Source organism: Colobus angolensis, unplaced genomic scaffold (assembly GCF_000951035.1).
Source record: "Colobus angolensis palliatus isolate OR3802 unplaced genomic scaffold, Cang.pa_1.0 Scaffold92, whole genome shotgun sequence".
Taxonomy (NCBI): domain Eukaryota; kingdom Metazoa; phylum Chordata; class Mammalia; order Primates; family Cercopithecidae; genus Colobus; species Colobus angolensis.
In genome coordinates this window covers 6,048,163-6,062,668 of record NW_012123154.1, presented here as the reverse complement: position 1 = coordinate 6,062,668, position 14,506 = coordinate 6,048,163, and the positions used below count along the sequence as shown (strand labels likewise).

At 37.9% G+C, this 14,506-nt stretch overlaps 1 protein-coding gene across 1 annotated transcript in view; it reads left to right on the top strand.

Annotated features, from left to right (window-relative positions):
- NKAIN3 (Na+/K+ transporting ATPase interacting 3) overlaps positions 1-14,506 on the top strand; it is a 714,014-nt gene that overhangs the window by 491,194 nt on the left and 208,314 nt on the right. Inside the window, exon 4 of the mRNA XM_011931938.1 lies at positions 5,452-5,649. Within this exon, the coding sequence (XP_011787328.1) occupies positions 5,452-5,649 (198 nt within the window). The remainder of the gene's footprint in view (positions 1-5,451; positions 5,650-14,506) is intronic.

The following is a 14,506-nucleotide window of genomic DNA, read 5'->3' as shown; positions in this document are numbered from 1 at the left end:
AGGCACACTCTGACCTTCCTAAAAGCAGCAGATAAAATTCCCATGTGGAATGTCTTCTCCCTCCACTGGAAGAAGGAAGACTTTCTTACACCAGAGTTGAAGAGTCAAGGCCGAGAGAAATCTTCACTGACAATCTGTATTAAACTAACCCTTATCTTCCTAGCCACTTCTCCATAATCAACTACCTCGGCCCAAGCCCCCTTGCTTTGTTACATTTTCACAATTTACTACTCTTTTTCCAAATAAGTATATAAGTTGTCAACTCTAATTGCAGCTTTGTGTTTTTATTTCCTATGATGACTCCATGTCATGCAAAACTGATATTAAATTTGTATGCTTTTCTCTCCTGTTAATTTGTCTATGTAAATTTAATTCTCAGGCCCAGCTAAAAACTCTAAGAGGGTAAAGTTAAAATTGTGCCTTCCCTACAACCTTAACATGCTGTCTTGTCTCCAGGCTGTCCTCACACCTCCTCAACCTTCCTACTCGGTTTTCTTTTCTGGTTTCTCTGTTTTCTCTTTGCCGTCTTCTTCCTTGTTCTATAAACTGTTCCTTGATAGTCATGTATGTAAGGCAGGAAAAATAATTTTTTCTCTACCCTTCTGAGTTCTTAGTTGGGACACTTTTTAACAAAAGGCAGATTAACAAGAAACAAACAAGCATAATTTTATTAACATGTGTATCTCATATATATATATAGGAAATACCCAGGAATAAAATGCCAATTCTTAAATAGGTGGCTTAGAATTCAGGCTTATATAACATCTTCAACTGAAAACAAAGAAGGAAGAGTGTGGGGCAGGTCAGTTATAGGAAACTTATGATAGATAAAAACTAATTAGTAAAGTTCATTATGTAGATTTCTCTGATGCCCTCTCCAGGATGACAAAGGTCTAAAGTCATCTCAGGTAGTTAACTTTAGTTTTTACTGGTAGAGAAGGAAGGAGGGACATCATTGTAAATTTGTGTCTTGCTTTCAGGCAAATAGGAAAAAGAGAGAGAGATCTGTGTATATCTGCTTCTTCTCAGTTGCCTTCAGCTCAAAAAATCCTTATGCCAAAGTGGCACATTTGGGGGTGGCATATCTGCTACCCTGCACATATGTTTGCATAAATACAAATGCCATTGTTTATATCTTTTTAACTCTAAAGACAAAAGCAAAGACACCAGTTGTATCAGTTGTCAACCTTCTCAACTCTGATGTGCTTAAATCATTATACAATATAGTCTGTTTCCAAGAAGTAAAAGAGAAACGGCATTTGAACTACTAACATTATTTTTAAGATTACTTTGTTGATTTATGGTTTAGCATTAACCCATTGTATTAGTCTGTTCTCACACTGCTAATAAAGACATCCCAGAGACTGGATAACTTATAAAGGAAAGAAGTTTAATTGACCCATAGTTCAGAATGGCTGGGGAGGCCTTGGGAAACTTACAAACATGGTGGAAGGGGAAGCAAGTTCATCCTTGAGAGAGAAGAATGAGAACCAAGAAAAGGGGAAAGCCCCTTCTAAGACCATTAGATCTCGTGAAAACTTACTCACTATCACTAGAATGGCATGGGGAAAACCACCCCTATGACTCAATTACCTCCAAGAGGTCCCTTCCACCACATGTGGGATTATGGGAACTATAATTCAAGATGAGATTTGGGTGAGGGACACAGTCAAACTATATCACCCATGTATTTCAAAACTACACACTTTGACGTGGTAACTAAAAGCTTCAACAATAAAGTGATTTGTGTTTCTTTTTCTTTATAAAATGTTATTTTCTGTGTTGTATTTCCTTTGATATGCCTTGTATAGAAAACTGAGTTGTCATGTGGTAAGTTTAAAAAAAAAAGTGTTTATAATCCAGTACTGAAATAGATAGAAATCAGACACAAACTTTAGATAAAATTTTACAGCGTAGGTGTGGAAAAGGTGTGATACTTTTCTTCCCCATCAAAAGGGTCACAGTCCACACTCCCAAAACAAAAGAGAGGTTAACAAGAGAAAAGCATTATAGATTTATTCAATTGAAGTTTTATGTGACATGGGAGACTTCAGAAATGAAGACTTAAAGATTCAGGGAAAACTGTCTATTTTTATGTTTTGATTTGATGTGGAATGCACAACCATGTAGAAGGAAAATCAGACTCAGGCATGGTGGCTCATGGTCCTAGCGATGGTCCTAGCTATGCAGGAGTGGGAGGCAGGAGAATTAGCTTGAGTCCAGGAGTTCAAGGATGGAATGAGCTATGTTCTAACCCCTGAACTCAAGCATGGGCAACAGAAGGAAATTATCTCAGAAAATAAAAAATAAATATGATTGAACCAAAAAAGTATGACCTAATGGCAAGAGACTGAATGGGGAAACACAACAAGGCCTGTCTGCTCAGCTTCTTCTTGGCTTCTCTGTGTGACATTTCTTCCTCCTGGGTATAGGGTAAGAGCTTTCTGGAGTAACAGTCTTATGTCTACCTTTAGACAAGGTAGGTCAGAGAATTTCTTCATTGCTAGCACTTACACAGAAAGGCAACTGGTAGAGTAATATTTCTAGGTTTTATGGCCGGCTGTGGGGAAGAAGGGTTCTGGTTCTATGACCTCTCTTAGGGAAGAGAAATTCTAGTTTCTATGGCCTGCCTTGGGGAGAAAAGAACGCAGGAGAAAGAAGGGCAGAAGAAGGTCAGAAAGAGACTCCTTCTGAAGCTTTTCCAGCGTCCTTCGTGTTCAAAGTACTCAGCATGCCAAATCACCGTATTTGGGGGTGTCATTTTCAGAGCTCTCAAGCAAAAAACTTAAGAAGTTTGAAGTTTAAGTACAATTTAATGTTATTTATGTTCTCATTCAAATTTTAATACAGTCATTGCAAGGAATAGTACCATTTATAAATATGTTATAGTTCCAACAAATTTAGTGATACCTATGCTGAAAGGTTTTATGAGTGTAACAAATATATATGATTAGTTCATAAATTGACTCTTGTTTTATTTGTATAAGTAAAGTCATACTGAAATGAACTTGCAGTCTGCAATACAATAGGTCACTGGGTAAGAATGATTAAGGAATAGAAATCGCTATGAATTTTGAGATCGTGCTAGTTCATCCTGAACCTAGTAAATTCTATTAAGATGAGAAATAATACACAGTTCTTCTGTAGTAAACACATTTAACTGTAAGAAATTAAATCTGATGACCAGAAAAGGGAGCAATTAGTGTGCATCTCCGATGTTTGTGTGCAGGTAAATTGCCTTGCGTTAAACTGAATTTGGTAGCTGAAGCAATTATTTTTCTATAATATTTTCCCTTCAGAGAGTAACTGCAAATGATACAGGTAGCAAACCAACAACCAAAAAAATGACCTAAATGTTTTATTATCAATAAAGTGCTGTAACTGTGAAGGTAACTGAATAGCAAACCAACAGTCAAAAGGAAAAAGGTGTAACATGTTTTATTGTTGATATAATTTGAGGCATACTTATAATGGTACTTTGAATTCTTTGAATTGAGGAAAATCTAAAACTGCATAGTAACCCTGCCTACCTATATGCACTGGGAATGTTACTACCCTTGTGATTCACTTACCATATACAGCAGTGTAAAAGGAGGGTTTCCCTACTGTCCTTTTCAGAGAGCTCCACCCTGTTTACTTTCAGTGCCACCCATGGGTAAGTTCAAGGCTTTCCATTTCCCACTAGCTTCCTCTAAGTTTACAGAGTTCCAACCTCAATTTGAGGCATTTAGGTGTGTCCTTGGCAACTGAAGTGGAGACTGCCCTCAAAGGAACCTTGGAATGCACAGACGTGCCTCAGTTGTGTTGCATAGCCTGCGGGCATCCTCTGCACCTCTCAGCAAAGGTCACGTATGGAGCCTGCTCCAACATGGCCCCCTGGCACTAAGACAGAGTTCACACCTGGAGGGAGTGGAGGCAGGGAAATAAACAAAAGCTGACTCTGCTCCTGCATCTCCAGTTACCATACAGAGCTGTCCTGGCCCGGGGACTGTTTTGGCCTCTCTCCATAACCACTCCTTCTTCTTCCTGATCTACATGGGTGGTTGCAGTATTTGGATTATTTGGAAGTCAAGATCCTGGTCCCTAATCTGTTCTTTTCAATCTATTGTTTACGACCACAACATTATGATCTTAGCCCTTCACAGGTTAATACCCCAGAAATACTAAAGGGCATCTCTTAAGGATCAAAAACCAGGTTATTTTTTCCATTAAGAGCTCTGAAAGTGTATTTTAATATATAAAAGTTAAGGTTTGTCTTCTTTGTTCTTGTGATTGACTGTGGTGCTATTTTCTTGAAACAATTGAGGAGGAAGGACCTGGCTCTCTTCAGGGTATAAGGAATGATCGGGGCTTTGGAGGTGGAAGACAGCAAGTAATGTGAGAGAGTGCCACGTGATAGCTAAAAGTAAACACTGCACAGTATTATGTCCCAGCTCCACCACTAACTAGCTGTGCTACCATGGGCAAATTCAGTTACCTTGCTGTGACTTACTTTCCTCACCGATATTAGTTTCTCATAACTGCTTTAACAAATCACCACAAAATTGATGGCTTTAACCTCAGAAATTTATTCTGTCACTGTTCTGAGGGCCAGAAGTCTGAAATCAGTTTCACTGAGCCAAATTCAAGGTCTTGGCAGGGCCATGCTCTCTCTGAAGCTTTAGAGGAGAATTCTTCCTGGCCTCTTCCCACTTTTGGTGGCTGGCAGAAATCCTTGCTGGCTGCCACATCCCAGTCTCTGCTTCTATGGTCACATTGCCTTTGCCTCTTCTTCCTTATGTCTAATCTCTCTCTGCCTCCCTCTTATAAGAATACAAACGATTGCATTTAGGGTCCACTCAGATAATCCATGATCACCTCCCCATCTCATGATCCTTAATTTAATCACATCTGCACAGTGCTTTATTGCCATATAAGGTAAAATTCACAGGTTCCAGGGATTAGAAGCTAAGTGTCATTGGTGGAGACAATTATTCAGCCTGCTATAAATTAGGTTGATCATTAAAGTACCCGCATGAACATTCAAGAATATAATATGTGGAATTCACTTAGAACAACATCTACCACGCCATAAAGCATTCAACAATAGTTATCCCATGATAGTGATGTTCATGATGCAACAACAAGAAAATGCAGCCAAAGAGTTTCAAGGTAGAAATTATTTTTAAATAAAAGTATATGGAAGATCTCATCTCTGGATTTTTTAAATGTGTTACCTTTAAAATGTTAATATTAATCAAAGGATTGTATCTCCACATTTAATAATTGTAACCCAATAATTTAGGCATATAATACATGCAGCCACTTGAGGCTTTGTCTTTTGTTACTTTTCACTTGAAATTGAAATCATTGTAGCAATTTCATCCACCCTGAATTCTTCCTAGGGTCAAAGTCAAAGACGTGATGTAATACAATTGTCTCATTTTGCTCTTTTGTCTCCTACCCACCTAGGACACCGATCTAATGACATTCAATATCTCTGTACATCGGTCATGGTGGAGAGAACATGGGCCTGGTTGTGTCAGAAGAGTGCTGCCTCCTTCAGCCCATGGCATGACGGACGATTACACGTACGTCTCTGTCACAGGCTGCGTCGTTGACTTCCAGTACCTCGAGGTCATCCACAGTGCTGTCCAAATACTACTCTCTGTAAGTGTCACTTTTGTGTCATTATCTAATCAGAACTCTTCTTTCTTGGCATTTTTTTCTCCACACCTACCTAATAGAAAATGCCTCAGGTAAGCACACAGAGAACATCCAACAGAAATAGCAGCAATTTTGGTACCACTAGTTATACCTGATGGCAGGTTACACCTTTTTTCTCTTGGTATCTAGACATTTTGTATTTAGAAGCAGTTAGTGACTATCATTTCTAACTTGCGATACAATCCACACTATTCAATGAAATAGTATCACCACCCACCAGAAGTAGTCCCTTTTCACTTAGCTGCCTCAGGCTCTTCTGCTAATGCAGTCTTCTACTAAAGTTCCAGAGAAAGAAGCATGGAAACACCCACAGCCAATGGTTTGCTCAGTCTAATCAACCTGGCATTTCATTAATTCCTTAAAAAACAAATCCCACTAGAGACTCTTTGCATTTTAGTGCCTAAAATCTGGCATCAGAATACAATTCCATATACAGAAATGAGAAGGAAATGATGTGATTAGTCCATAGAACGTTTATGTGCAAGGGACTCTCTAAAAGTAATTTTCTTCTACCAGACTGCCCCACTCACAGTTTGACCACAATGAGGAGTGGAATTAATTTAAGGATGTATAACATCATCAAGAACAATGTTCCTTTGAGGTCCAAACAGGACTTATCATTTAGTTTGAGTCAATATTCCAATAAAACCATTCTCAATCCACTATTCACATAAACCAACCATCTCAGTTCTGTTCAACTGGTTAGCTTAGTAGGAATAAGAGACACAGAATCATTAGTAAACAAATAGATAGCAGAAATATCAGTGGTATGTCAATGAAGAAAGTACCTTGGAATTAATTATAGAAAAATCTTTAAGAAATCCTTGCTATCACTTACTGTATTCATTATCTACTACTATGTAACAAACCACTCCAAAATGCAATTGCTTAAAACAATATTAATTTATTGCTTAGAGTTCTGTGCATTAGGAATTTGGGCACATCTCAGCCAGGTAGTTCTTCTGCTTTATATGGTATTAGATAAAGTCACTCATATAAACTCCACACAATATTGACTAGGGTCACTGATGTGAGCCTGTCAATCTGGAGCTCTGCTAGGACTGGAATGTCCAAAGAGGTCTCACTTACATCTCTGGTGCTGGTTGTTGGCCCCATTCTCCTGCACACGCATATGGCTTCTCTTTCTTAAAAAAAAAAAAAAAAAGAAAGAAAAAAACCTTTAAAGCAGTTTTTTCCAGTTCTGTGAAGAAAGTCATTGGTAGCTTGATGGGGATGGCATTGAATCTATAAATTACCTTGGGCACTATGGCCATTTTCACAATATTGATTCTTCCTATCCATGAGCATGGTATGTTCTTCCATTTGTTTGTGTCCTCTTTTATTTCACTGAGCAGTGGTTTGTAGTTCTCCTTGAAGAGGTCCTTTACATCCGTTGTAAGTTGGATTCCTAGGTATTTTATTCTCTTTGAAGCAATTGTGAATGGAAGTTCATTCATGATTTGGCTCTCTGTTTGTCTGTTACTGCTGTATAAGAACCCAGTCATCCCATTATTGGGTATATACCCAAAGGATTATAAATCATGCTGCTATAAAGACACATGCACACGTATGTTTATTGCAGCACTATTCACAATAGCGAAGACTTGGAATCAATCCAAATGTCCATCAGTGACAGATTGGATTAAGAAAATATGGCACATATACACCATGGAATACTATGCAGCCATAAAAAAGGATGAGTTCGTGTCCTTGGTAGGGACATGGATGCAGCTGGAAACCGTCATTCTCAGCAAACCATCACAAGAACAGAAAACCAAACACCGCATGTTCTCACTCATAGGTGGGAATTGAACAATGAGATCACTTGGACTTGGGAAGGGGAACATCACACACCGGGGCCTATTATGGGGAGGGGGGAAGGGGAGAGGGATTGCATTGGGAGTTATACCTGATGTAAATGACGAGTTGATGGGTGCTGACGAGTTGATGGGTGCAGCACACCAACATGGCACAAGTATACATACGTAATAAACCTGCACGTTGTGCACATGTACCCTAGAACTTAAAGTATAATAATAATAAAAAAAAAAATTTTTTTAAATGACATTCTTAGGCAACAAGGTAGCTGAATAATAAAAGAAAAAGCCAACATGCAAGCATTTATCAAGCCTCTACTTGAGTAATGCTTGCTATTACTTCATTGGCTACAGCAAATCTATGACCCAGCCTGTAGTCAATGTGAGAGGGGGCTATCAAAAGGTGAGAAGACAAGGAGGCATGGCTCTTCTAGGGCCACCAATGTGGTGATCTTACCTCATTTACTCAATCTACTAGTTACTGTTCTTTAATTTGCATGTCTCAAGTTTTAAAATGAAGTTTTAGAGCACATTTGAATTACAATCTTCTAGAAAGACTAAAGATCTGAATAAAACAAAAATCAAAGATCTTTTAGGGTTCTAGTTCAACGAAAGGCAAATTTGACACTGAAAAGGGATTGCACCTTGATGGCAAGGAATTGCCTTTCAGACATGTAACAGGGAATCTGATCATTCTAAGTTTCTACAACCACATTTGCAGGTATAAATATAATATACAGTCACTTGTCAATATATGCTTATCAGTCTTTTCTTATTCTCTGATCCTTTCTTAATGTAGCCATTACATATAAAGTCATGACAAAATATATATGTTTAAATTTTTGTCCTGAAAAAATGTGGAGGCAAATTTTCTTTTAAAAATGTGTAGGTTATTTTAAGTTATAAAAGAACTCTACTATCGTATACTAGATGCTTACAGTTTTTATTAATCATCTTAAATAATGAAAATATTTTTCTAAAATCTTTCATATGTGGACAGATTACTCTCATTTAAAAAAATATTGTAGCAAATTGCTAAACCATTTTGTGGAATGATGGCATGGCCAGACCTTTATAATGCAGCAGAACGCTGTGGAATCCAAAAGTCATTTCCCCATAGTAACTCCAGTTCAAATGAACAGCAAGTATTTATTTGATAAGGAGCTGGAGTGTCACATAAAAACATTCCCTAAAGAGCAATCTAAATAAACTGTAAGTGCTGCCACCTAGAAGTATACTTGTCACTTATAAGTGAATTTCTCCACGTGTTATTTTAGTAAACATTCAAAGCTACCACCTTGCACACATAGCTCTATACTCTTCAGCCTTTGAGAAATAAAAGATTAGTTGCTGCTCACTGACTTTTCTTGTAACACACCTGCAGGACAAGATTTTTAATATTTTACCTTTTTATATTAAAGTAAAATAGATCATGAAATTGTTTCACAACTATCCAATTATGTATTGGTGGTGTGACTGATTTTTGTATGGGTTTCTTTTGTTTGTCACTTATTTTATATGATTATGTTTACTTATTAGAACTGTGCTTTTTTTTTTTTTTTTTTGAGATGGGGTTTTGCTCTTGTTGCTCAGGCTGGAGTGCAATGGCACAATCTCGGCTCACTGCAACCTCTGCTTCCCAAGTTCAAGTGACTGTCTTGCCTCAGCCTCCGGAGTAGCTGGAACTACAGGCACACGCCACCACCTCCAGCTAATTTTTTGTATTTTTAGTAATGACGATTTCACCATTTGGCCTTGCTGGTCTTGAACTCCTGACCTCAGGTGATCCACTCGCCTAGGCCTCCCAAAGTAGTGAGATTACAGGTGTGAGCCCGGCCAGAATTGTGCTTCTTAAACATTTGATTCAGGAGAATCCTTCTTGTTGCCCAATATGTGCCGAAATGTTTACCTTATTACTGAAAAACAGGAGTGATGGTAGCAGTATTTAACAGCCAGAGCGGCGTGGGCAACAACCAAGCAAACAGAGGAGCAGCTTGGAGAAAGGGCAGGGGCTCGGGGACTCTGCTGCAGGGAGTTACCCCTTTAATTACTGGAGGCATAGGAATGTCTACAGTAACCTAGAGGAGGGACTGAGGGAGGTGGCCAGGAAGGTGGTTTCGGGAAGGGGCTCTCCATCGAATGAGAGGGAAGTATTTGATTGCTTTGACCACTGACACAGCTCCTTTGTGAGTACAGCCTGAGCAAGTGCCCCGCGTGAGTGGAGCTTGGAACTGGAAGAAAAGTCAGCTCTGTTTCATAAGCATTCTACAGACTGTGTATATGCTTGACGGAAATGAATACAATAACTGAACTCAGAAAGGCGACGACGAGCAGGGTTCCTTACCAGGCTGTTGCTTGGGGCTCAGGGAGTATCCCCACTCGCCACCGCCTGTGCCTTGGCACAGAGGCCCCCAGCTCCTGCTGGCGCCTCTGTCCCTGCGAGGCGGCATGGGGCACCACCTGCTTCCTCCCAGGGCTTTCAGGCTGAGAACGACAGGGAGAGTGCTAGGCCCAGAGAAGATTCCTGTTGTCCTAAAGTCACCAAATCCTGAAGAAGAGTTCCTGCAAATTGTCAGCAACACCAAGATGAAAATCAGCGCGGAATCCTTAGAAAGGTTGCAGATGGTATTGGGGGGAGCAGCAAAATGCAATCCATGCTGGAGTTGAAAAGTCAAAGACAAGCAGAGTCCGGCCATGGGATGATGAGTCCTCCGCTCTGTGCCCACTGCCCGTCTCTGTTCATATGCTCATCACTTCTGGCCTGAAGCTGGTCAGTAACCTCCTAAATAATCTTCCCCACCAAGTTTTGCCCTACACGTCCTGCATACTTCCTGCTCCCCGTAAGATGATCACAAAGCGCAAATCTGATCAGTCACTTTCCTTCCGCTCACCCTTCAGTGATTCTCATCACCTTCAGGATGAAATCTGAATTCCCTGCTGTGCAAGGGAGGCCCTCGTGACCTGCGCCAACCTGACTCCCACCCTCTCCTTCTGGCATCCAGCAAAAGAACCCTTCCTGCGCCTTCCTCAGGCAGCAGCCTGCATGGAATGGGTTCTCCCCCAAGTCCATTCTCTCTCCTACCCCAGCTGGGCTACTTATCCACCTGGCTCCTACCAGACATCTTCCCCCAAAACACCTCAGGATAAGTTAATTTAATTTTGCTAAATAGTTAATACATTTACTTGGTTTGAAAACATAAAAATGTATACATTAAAACCTCTGTACCGCCTTTGAGTCCCATATGCCTGGATCTCCCATCTCTGCTCTCCAACAGGCATCCAATTTTACTCTTTTTTATTTATTTTTGTGCATATGAGTCCAAAGTGCCTTTATGCAAATGCAAGAAAATGTGACTATATATTCTTATTTGCTCCCCACACAAGCTAGGGTATGATATGCACTCTTCTGAGCCCTTCCTTTTATTATTATGTAACTATTTCCATACCAGCACTCAGTGCATCATTGTTTATTTAATACTCTCCTATTAAATATATTGATGGACATTTGGACTCTATCTAAATATGAAAATAACTTCAGATGTATACATAACATGTCCATGTGTGTATATATATACTACAGTATAATATATAGATAGTATGTATTACATATTATAATCACATGTCATGTTGCTATTATACACAATGTTATACTACAAAACTCTGTGTGTGTGTGTGTGTGTGCACGTGCGCACGTGTGTGTGTTACTGAGCGCATTTCCTAGTCCTCCCCCACTCACTCCCTCAGGCTGTACTAGATGCCCTGACACCTAAGCACACTGTAATCATTGAGTCTTTATTCTATCTACCAGAAGGAAAGCTTCTTGCAGGATAGAATTGTGTTCTTTTTTCACTTGGTCATGTCTGTGGTTTCAGTAACTAGCGCAGTAATGGCACATAATCATTTGTTGAATGAATAAATGATCAACAAACAAGAGACTCCGAAGTCCGAAATGGGTGAACACAAAGGGAATCTATTGAGCAAAAACCAGCAGGAGTGAATGCATGGACAAGGTGTAGGAGCCAGAGTGAAGATGCCCTTCATCTGGGAAGTTAAGAGAATGTCAGTAAAATGTTCTGTGCAGTGCATAGCACAGAAGCACTCAATACATGTTAGTTTTGCATTGCTATTACTAATGTTATTATTACATTGCTCTGTGCTTGTCCTTATCCTATTTAGGCTGGTCCTTGTTTTAAAGGCCAAAGGGCTCCATTCTGGTGGCATTCCATCTACTGAATTCTCATTTCTTTAATCCCACACCTGACACCTGGTTCCCGCATGAGAACATACTTCCTGTGATCTTTGTGAGACACAGCAATCATAAATCCCTATTAGGAGGGCTGAATTTTTACTTAATACATATATGTTTTCCTCAATCTAGTTTCCCAGAATTCTTTCCTACCTATGCCTCACAAAGCATTTATTGAACTGAATATATATTCTCATATTTTCATGAAAAAATCTCAGAATTATTACAGTGGGACAAAGGTTTCAGTAGCCTGTCAACAGCCTACAGTATGCTCCTAAAAGCTACTCTTTAACTCCTTATTTATCTCCCATCCCTATTACCTAGAGCTGTACTGAGTTCAGAGTGGCCACTCTTTCATAGTTATTGAGTAAATTGTTGGATACATTTTCTGGATTTTAGATTTACAAAACAAAATTTTAAAATTTTTTTAAAATTTGAAGTAATTTAATGAGACTATGTCTTGATTTTATTTTATACCATTTGATAAAAACTATCCAGAAAAAGTACTGTCAAATTATTTCTGAAGCAGAGGCAATTTGTTTGGATTGGTGAGGATACCTAACTATAGGAAAAAGGACAGTCAGTCTGCTCCAAGATTGTAACTCTGTCTTTGAATTTCTTCTTCCACATGTTCTTTATTTGGAGAGTTATTTTAACAAGTTTAGACTACCTTAGTTGCTTTGCTTCCAGTAGGGGAATTTCAAAATAGTTTCTGGTGAAAATTAAAAACTATGTCTAGTTAAATTCTAAGCACTATATTTTAGGCATTTTTAAATTACATTCTTACTCTGGGAATTTAATACCACAGATTTAAAGAGGCTGCACACACACACACACACACACGCACGCACACACACACAGTATAGCATTTCCTTTTTCTGCTGGAGAATGTGAATAAAATATTTCTGCTTTAAATAATCTCTCTTATCAATTAATGTCATTCTACAGTGCTGTATTTTACTCATTTAGCACCCAAACATCTGAAACATGAAAGCTTACAAAACTGAAATTTAAAAGTAACTTTAATATTTGTATCACATGTGGCAAAGAAAGGGTCATTATTCATAATGCACAATGAGCTCATTTAAATGAGTACTAAAACCATGAAGATTTAGTAATTAATTCAATGAACAGTATGAGCAAATGTGCTCACATAAGGGAAAAACATCCAAATTATAAACAGTTTGGTATAAAATATAATTATTGATACTAACCTGATGCATGCAAGTTAACTTTGAAAAATTATTTTCACTAATTTAGCAATTTGTAAAGATAATGCTAAATAGGATTGTAATTTATTTGTAGAATTGTAATTCAAAAATAGAATTACAATTCAAAAATAGGATTGTAATTTAGCATTAAAGATAGTGCTAAATAGAATTGTAATTCATTTATTTGTAGAGGCAGTCTTTGTCTCACAGACTATTAAAATGCCCATAACTTTTAGTCCTGTAACCCTACTCAATGGACTTTCTTCTAAGAAAATAATTCAACAGAAAGAAATAGCTACCTGCATTCTTTTCATTTCAGTGTTATTTATAATAGCAAATCCGGATATGTATACATATATGCAACTAAAGGCATGGTATGACAATTTATAGTACATCAACCAGATGAATAGAAAGTAATAACTATGTTAATTTTTAAGACGATATGTAAAACATAAAACAGTTTTTTTACGATTCAAGTACATGATCCAGGAAGAAAGTTTAGATACAAAAAGATTTAGAATTATGGATATGCCTTCTCAAAAAATGCTTTTATACAATGTATGATATTTTACATCATATTTAAATACTAATTTTAAATCATAATTAAATACTATTTAATTTTCATATTTGTATATTTGATTTGTATAGAACAGTAGAAGAGATGTTATAGTCACTTTTCTTAAATGATCAACCAATCCTAATCTCACAATTTTTATTCGATCATTTAGAGGCACTCATAAATCTTAGTTATTATAAAATATTTCATTTTAGTGGACTGCCCAGTTCTGGGGATAATAAGTCAATAATAACAATATTCAATTTAAGCTCCTTTTTAATTTTCAGTGTTAGTTATTTATTGGTAAACATGGATTCATATGCTCATGTTGATTAACACACACACACATACACACACACATAAAGGAGCTCATTTTTATGACTAGTAGAAAAATCCTAATCTCCAAACTTGGAAAAGATTTTTTAAACTCACCTTACTGATTTCTCTTTGCAGCTAATCTTACACATATATTGTCTTGAATCCTCACTGTCAATATATTTCCCTCATATCTGATAGGTGACAAGTCTCATTCTTTAACAAACCTTTGGAGGTTGTCACCGTGGTCGGACCTGGGGTCCTATGAGAATTGTTTTTTCATCATCCCTATACCTCTTGCATTGTATCTCTCTGTTCACATCAACATTTGTCACTGTTCTCTGCCCTTCATATCAGACACATTCAGCTTAATGATAAATTAAAACTCAATAGAGAAGGGTAAAAAGTAATATTAGACCACAAGGTATCCTATAGAATCTTTGTTCTCCAAAGGCTGTATGGCTCTCTGTTCATTGGCTTATAGAATAAATTGCACAACATCAGAGCAGACAGTACTATTGCTGCTTCAGTAACATGCTCACAGAGTGTAAGAATGTAAATCAAAAGATAGGTGAAACTGAACTTTTGAAATATGTCCCAATTACTTTTAATTGTACCTCTCCAAAACTAAATATAGTTAGAAGTTTTTTTTTTT